The sequence below is a fragment of the Carlito syrichta genome, unplaced genomic scaffold (assembly GCF_000164805.1).
Source record: "Carlito syrichta isolate Samal-C Ts95f unplaced genomic scaffold, Tarsius_syrichta-2.0.1 Scaffold301031, whole genome shotgun sequence".
NCBI classification, from domain to species: domain Eukaryota; kingdom Metazoa; phylum Chordata; class Mammalia; order Primates; family Tarsiidae; genus Carlito; species Carlito syrichta.
In genome coordinates, this window is record NW_007245127.1 from 332,953 (window position 1) to 340,217 (window position 7,265).

The following is a 7,265-nucleotide window of genomic DNA, read 5'->3' on the forward strand; positions in this document are numbered from 1 at the left end:
AAAAAAAAAAAAAAAAAAAAAAAAAGAAAGAGACAAACGTAAGGTCCTGAGGACACTTACATGCCCCTTTTGCTGATGACTGTGACTCTGCAAGGAGGCGAAGCTAGCAGCCCAGTCCAACTTAGCTACTCTAACCAGCTGACCAGGTCACCACCCATGTGGCTTGAAGCCTGCTAATTAGCAGCACCCAGTGGGTGCTGGGGTTCACAGTCTCCCATTGTTCAAACCCTGGGGTGCGGGAGGCTCTGCGGGAGACACTACCAGTCGCTTCTTTCCCACAAGGAGCTGTCACGAGGCTGTGTGATCCAGCCAAGGCGGGTGGACAGCACTGTGGCCTCTGTCTATCTGGTCACCACCATGCCCATACTTCAATCTGGTTGGCTTTGGGCATCTTCTCTGCACTCAGCCCTGGGTACAAGGTCCGGGGAGGCTCAAAGGAAGCTGAGACAATGTCCCCAGGACTCAAGGACCTTGATTACCCAGGACTCAAGAGTAACCCACGGACACAGGTGTACATTATGAGTGAGCCTAAATTAAGTGGAAAACTACACGGCCCAGAGAGAGTCAATTCTACCAGAGTTGAGGGAGAGGGAAAGGTGGAGTGTGAACTAGGGATGAGCAGGTGGGTGGCGACAGGAACAGGCCCAAGGGCTGGAGAGGGCGTGGGTTTGTGAGTCCTGGTCCGCCAGGGCGCTGGCTCACTTGTCCATCTGTAACTACTTCCTAAGCATCCGCTGTGGGCTGCGCCCCCAGAAGACCCTGTCCTTGATGAACTGAGCTTCCAGTCCAGCATTCAAGGGCGCTGAGTGCATTGTTCAAGGCTGCTGAGCACACGGGCGCCATCCAGGTCCCAGGGGCAGATCGCAGGCTTTACCTCATCTGAAGATAGCCCATGAGGTGTGACTTGACACAGAGAAGATGTTGGCCTGGCAGAGGCGGGGTGTGAGCCGAGAGAAAGGGCCTGAGGAAGCTATGGGAAATGGGCTGGGCTGGGCTGAGTAGGGCAGCCTTGGGTCTCAAAAGCTGGGCTCCTGCTGTCCACAGAGTGCCAGGAAAGAGAGGGCTGGGGCAAGAGGTGTGGAGACGCCCTCCTCTGCCCTCAGGGCAGCTTCATACACCTGCAGGGGCAGGCTGACAAGCCTCTTGGTTGTTAGAGCCACCATCCGCACCTGGCCCCATGAAGGAGGTGGCCAAATGCTGGCCCCACCAGTCCAGGAGACAGAGCCTTGTGCTTTAAAGAAGCCAAATCAGGGACGGTGTAGCCAGGGCAGCCATGGCCTCCAAACTGGGGTCAGGCCCGGGAGCAGGGTTGGCATGCCATCAAGCCCCCTGCCACTCCCACTCAATTCAGGGAGCCTGTGTGAACAGGCAGGTGGGCCCCAAGTAGCCTGAGCCTCAGGTGGGTGCCCCATTCTGCTCCCAACGCCAACTCCTTCCTCTAAGCATGCTGAGTTCCCTCAGAAGAAGGGGCACGTTTTTCATTTTAAGTCGATGTCCAGGGGTTGTATCTGTGCTGGGGAGGTGCCTTTTTCTCCTCTATCAGCACAGAGTGGGTGTTTCATTCTAGTTTGCAGAGAAGCAGGGATGGTGCCCAGACTGGAGATGCCTGCCTGGTCTACTGGCTATGCCGTCCCACCCACCTGTGGACTGGCCTGAGGCATGTTTGTCCTCTAAGATGCCCAGTCACTGGGTATGAGTCTTGGTCCAGGGCTAGACACAAAATCAGGAGTGTCTCTTAGAAACCTGGACTTGCAAAGTCCAAGGACTGAGCAGTTAGGGAATGGAGCTGCGAGCTCCCAGGCAGAGCCAGGCTGAGAGGACCCTCAGAGGAGGACAGGGGTGGCCGTCATGGGCAGTGCTGATGGCTTAGAGAGGCAGACTGACCCGTAGGGGCATGGTGGAGCCATGCTGATGCTCTGTTGAGCCTGACTGAGTCCAAATCCCCTCTCCAGCCAGGCTGGAGTTCTGCGGATGTCCTCTCATCCCTCCACATAAATCCATCCAAACATCTCCCTTTCACCTACCCTGGTATTAGTTCTCTGCTGTGCGGGTCTCCCTGTGGTAAAGTGAGAGGGTGAGGAGACAGGTATAGTGTGAAGAGGGGCTGGGGTCACTGTGCCAGGGCCCCTGTCGCTGCCACTCACAGGGACTGGGGCACATCAAGGAGAGGCCCATCCCACTAACAGGGGCTCCAAGGGAAGTCCCCAGGCCAGGGATCTTACCGGAGGAGAATGTTCATAAATATTGGTGCTGTAGGGCAGGTTGATGAAGACGGGGTCCATGTCCTGGACGTCCGTGATGATGATGGCCAGGTTGGCCAGGGTGGACAGAGGCCTGGTCTTGTCTTGATCCTTAGGGAACAGAGAGAGCACACAGCCTTAGGCCGAGTAATGCTAGGGACACACACACACACATATGCACACACATGCACACACAGAGACCTGCAACATGTGAAACGCATACACACACACACACACACACACACACACACACGTGTTCTTACACTCCAGCAGGGAAGGGCTCAGTAAGAGAAACCTCTAGAACTCTAAGAACCTGCAGTGATTTCTGAGCTGTACAGGAAAGCACACACGAGACCCACAAGGCCCAGAGGAAGGTGGCTTCCCCATTGTCACACCTGCCCAGGCCTGACAACCTGGACATCTGGTTGTGGATGACTGTCTTGGGGTAGAGGCAGTGGCATCCTTAGCTCAGCCTGGGACCACCACCCCTCTCCGTCCATGCCCACTTCGGGCCTCCATTTATCCCAGGGCATCAGGGGTTTGGCTAGAATGGGGACTCCTCAGAAGAAAGGCTCTCTGGCCACATGGGGTTACTCTGGGACACTGTCCTCACTTTGGGCCATGGACTTAATGCTCAAGCGACTTTTCCAGTCAAACCAGCAGGGGGAGCCCCTGGGCCTGTGACATTTGGGGGACTCCAGGAAGGAATCCCGGGAGAGGTCACACAGGCCATCCCCCAGGGCCAGGAGGCAACGTGTAAACCTCATAGCTGGGAATTTCATCCTATAAAAACTCACCAAGAAAGGGAGTTGGAAGCCTGTCTTCTGCAATGTGAGCAACTTGCTGCTGTTGAATAACAGCCAGCAATGCCAGCAACCATGGGGCTGAGTGGAGATCATGTACCAGGCACTCTGCTAGGGCTCCTCAGCTGCATCTTGAACCCGCGGGCCCAGGCAATCCGCTCACCTGGGCCTCCCAAAGTGCTGGGATTATAGGCTGAGCCACCGAGCCAGGCCACATCTGTAGTTATTATGGGCCCATTATTCAGATGAGTTAGCAGAGACTCAGAGATGTTAAGAACTTGCCCACAGTCACACAACTGAGATGTGAGTAGCCAGGACTCAAACCTGGAGCCTTTTACATAAAAATTGGGCCTGGGATGCTGACATTATCTCCATCTCAACCTTGCTGGGTAAACCTGATGCCCTTTTCTGGGAGACGGAGGGGCTCTATTGCATGGCCTCTATGGCCCCTTGGTTGTAAATTCCCTGATCTAAGATTTGAGGAGCGACCGTCCCCAGGTGAGAGCTCCTGGAATGCCTGGGTGACTTGAGGCGAGTGAGACACTCCTGATGGTATAATAAGCCCGACACCAGCTCCTGCCCTCCAGAGACAGCTTCAGAGCCTAGGAAGGCTGATTGTCCTGAGGAGTCCTCAGGGGCAGCCCAGAAGAGGATGGGGAGGCCTTCGGGGATGGGTAGTGGGTGCCACAAGGGAGAGGAGAGCCTGGGAGCAGAAGTTGGGCAGAGGGACCATGGGAGACAGTCTCCCAGGCCCCAGGACCAGGGGGTCCACGGAGAGAGCTCCCAATTGGGGACCTGAATGATCACCAGGCACATGGGGCCAGAGGGGGGCTCAGAACAAGACCTGGACTTCCTGTTCAGGGGATGCCAACGGTTCTGATTTGCCATTACCAGGTTTTTGTGGGCAGCCGGCCCCTGTCCAGCATGGCACATGCCCTCCCTGTACCACATCTGTGGCCGCAGTCCCGTTTGGGCCGCAGACATCCTGTCCAGCCCACCCTGGACTCTGTGGTGGGGAAAGGGGATGGCAGTGGGTACACCGAGCAGGGCAGGCTCCTGCCAGGCCCCCAGCTGTTCTCTGTGCTTATTCCCAGAGGAGATCCCACATGTCTCCACCCCAATACCCACTCAAGGGCCACTGAAAGCCCACACGGCTTCTTGTGACACCACACAAGAGGAGCCCTTTAGGGAAATGCCCAGCAACCAAGGGCACAGCGCCAGTCCCAGAGGGACAGCGGCATCAGCTCATCCAGGGGCAAGTGGGATGCTACCGAGAGAGGGCTGTCCAGGGATCCTCCCAGTCTACGGGTTCCAGGCCTGATTGCCAGGAGATTAGCTGCAATTTAACTGCATTCACCACCCTAGCTTGAGCCCAGGCCCTTGATCTGCTGCCACCCAGATCCTTGTCTGTGCCAGCTCGGTCTATTCTCCACGGCCCAAAGCCATTTGACGGTGGATGGGAGTGACACTGTGGCAGGCAAGCATCTGTGTGTGTCTGGGCCCAGATGTGTGAAAATGGGGTGGGGGGCTTTGGGGGAAGGTGTGAGGGTGCCTGGGGATGCAGAAGGTGCCAGCAAGTGTGTGCAAGTGCCCTTGACCCCAGAGTCAGTTTGTTGTTGTTTTTTGAGTCGGGGTCTCACTTTGCCACTAGGCTGGAGTGTAGTGGCATGATCACAGCCACTGCAGCCTCAACCTCCTGGGCTCAGGTGATCCTTTTGCCTCCACCTCCTGAATAACTGGGACTATAGGCACATGCCACCACATCCTGCTAATTTTTAAAATTTTCTGTAGTGTTGAGGTCTCTCTATGTTGCCCAGGCTAGTCTCCAACTCCTGGGCTCAAGCGATCCTCCTGCCTTGGCCTCTCAAAGTGCTAGGATTACAGGTGTGAGCCACCACACCGGGTCATTTGGAAGTCAGTTTTACTAACAGCAGCGCGTGCCTCTCCCAGGCAACTAACAACAAACTAGGGATAAAGGAAAGAGGGTGTCGTCTGCAGGGAACTGCCCCACGGACCTCTGGGCCAGGGTCAAACTTTGCATTTCCTGGTTCTTGAGGCCTCTGCGTCTTGGTCAAGCCTGGGGAGCCCCACCTTTCAAGCCTGGATCCTCCACCCTGTCCGGATCCAGAGCTAGGAGCCTGAACTCTTGTGACCTGCCATGTGAGCCCCTGGTGTCCCTGGCAGCCCCCGCTGCAGCTTTGTGGGGCTGGGAGTGGACACCGTGTGTCAGACAGATGGGCCCTGGAGGGCCAACAGGGACGTTCATTTTGCTCTTGGCCTAAGCTTTGTAAACAGAAATCCAAGGGACGACAGGCCAGTTTTGGGCCCTGCTGCCAATGGGTGGCTCCAGTTGTGTCCTGAGCAGCAGCCAGGAGAAGGGAGGAGGGGTACAGGGGAGGGCCCTCCTTACGGCGTGGCCTGCCTGTCCCCCAGACTCTTGCAAGCAGCTGGCAACAAAGGCCACGCTGAGATGTTCTGGAGGCACAGAGACTCCTGGCCATGGGGTGTGGTGGTCAGAGCACTGGACTGGGAGTCAGACAGCCTGGGTTTGGGTTCTTGTTCCCCACTATTCATTGGCTGTATGAGTCTCAAGAGTCAGCCATTAACAGGATCGTGACTCCTTCCTGCCTCTGGCCCTTGACTCGCTCATTCTGGAACTCCCTCGAGCCAGCAGGGTCCTAGGCACAGAGGGAAGCCCCCTACTGTGCAAACACCACCATTCTGTGGAGCAGAGGCCACCATACCTGGATCCCTCTGGCCCCTGAATGTTGAACGGTGTCAGGACACAGCTGGGTGAACACCTCCATCCTGTGTTCCAGAGAGCAAGAGGTGCCCTGCACTATGACTGTCCCAGGGAGATTACCAGAGCAAGCTCTGGAGTCAGGATCTTGAGTGACCATGGGCAAGTAACAGAATTGCTCCTGGGCCTAGTTTTCTCATCTGTAAAATGGGCATCTTAACAATATTTATGGCATAGGGCCACTTGAGGTTTAATAGGGGCAATCCACTTGAGTAGAGAACACAGCATAAATCCTTAGTAATGTTAGCTGTCATTTTTATCATGACTATCACCTGTATCATGACTATCTATATGAGGGATACCCCCCAAAAAACCCAGAATTTATTTATAGAAATTGTGTATTTGTTCTTACGTGTTTAAACTTGTTACCTTCAAAGTACTCTGTCTGATGCAATACATCTATTGAGATGTCTTTACTACTCCTCAAAACAGTTTTTGAACTTGTCCATTTTGATGCCTTTTAGCGCTTCTGCCATTTTTTGTTTCACCTTTTCCACATCGGCAAAAGGTTTCCCTTTTAGGACTTTTTTCACCCAGGAAAACAAAACAAAAAAAAGTCACTTGGGGTGAGATCAGGTGAATAGGAGGGTGGGGCATGGGGTCATGATGTTTTTGGACACAAACTGCTGAACACTCAGCCCTCTGTGGGCAGGTGCACTTGGAAATCATCCATCATGAAACAGGCAAATGTGTTGAAAGAATCTCAAAAAAAAAAAAAATTCACTGCAGCTGAATGCAGCCTCTCACAACAATGCTAGCTGGCACACAGATGCCGATGGGTTCCTAGAACATTGACCTAGCAGGAGAAACCTGTACTACCAGGGGCCCACCCTCCAAAAGATAACTCTGTTTTTGTGTGTGCGCCCCCCCCATGCGTCCTTGAGGAATGTGGAATCAAGTCACCATCCCATCAGAAGGCCCCGTGACTCTCTTGGAGGGTGGGAAGAGGCAGCCGTGTGGTTGCTGGAGCCCCGCGTGGCACTCACCGTGGCATTGACCGTGAGCTGGTAGGCCTGCGTGGTCTCGTAGTCCAGCTCCCGGATCACTGTGACGATGCCGCGGGCGCTGTCAATGGTGAAGAACTGGGAGGGGGGCTGGAAGGAGTAGAGGACACTGCCGCCCGCCCCCAGGTCGGGGTCCGTGGCGTTGACGATGAAGATGGGCGTCCCCACTGGCGTGTTCTGGGGGTGAGAGCAGAGCGGAAACAGGGTGAGCAGGGATAGATCTTGAGGGAGCGCTGAGTGAATGACCTCAGACACTGGGAGCGAGGGCACTCTCGGCCAGCACTCCCCAAGCCAGGGGGCAGTGTCCCCCTAGCTACCCAGGCCTGGGCCTTGGTCATTTCATTTCAGGTGGGTTCCCAGGAATGTCAACTGCAGCATCTAGTTCTTTCTCTCTCTCTTTTTTTTTTTTTTTTTTTTT

The 7,265-nt window shown here is 55.0% G+C and overlaps 1 protein-coding gene across 2 annotated transcripts in view; it reads right to left on the minus strand.

Annotated features, from left to right (window-relative positions):
• The window catches only part of CDH23 (cadherin related 23), a 379,551-nt gene that overhangs the window by 239,834 nt on the left and 132,452 nt on the right, over window positions 1-7,265 (minus strand). For both annotated transcript variants that reach the window (XM_008054754.2, XM_008054753.2), the window contains exons 6-7: window positions 6,830-7,024; window positions 2,223-2,351 (exon numbers count right to left, since the gene is read on the minus strand). In XM_008054754.2, coding sequence (XP_008052945.1) covers window positions 2,223-2,351; window positions 6,830-7,024 — 324 coding nt within the window. The remainder of the gene's footprint in view (window positions 1-2,222; window positions 2,352-6,829; window positions 7,025-7,265) is intronic.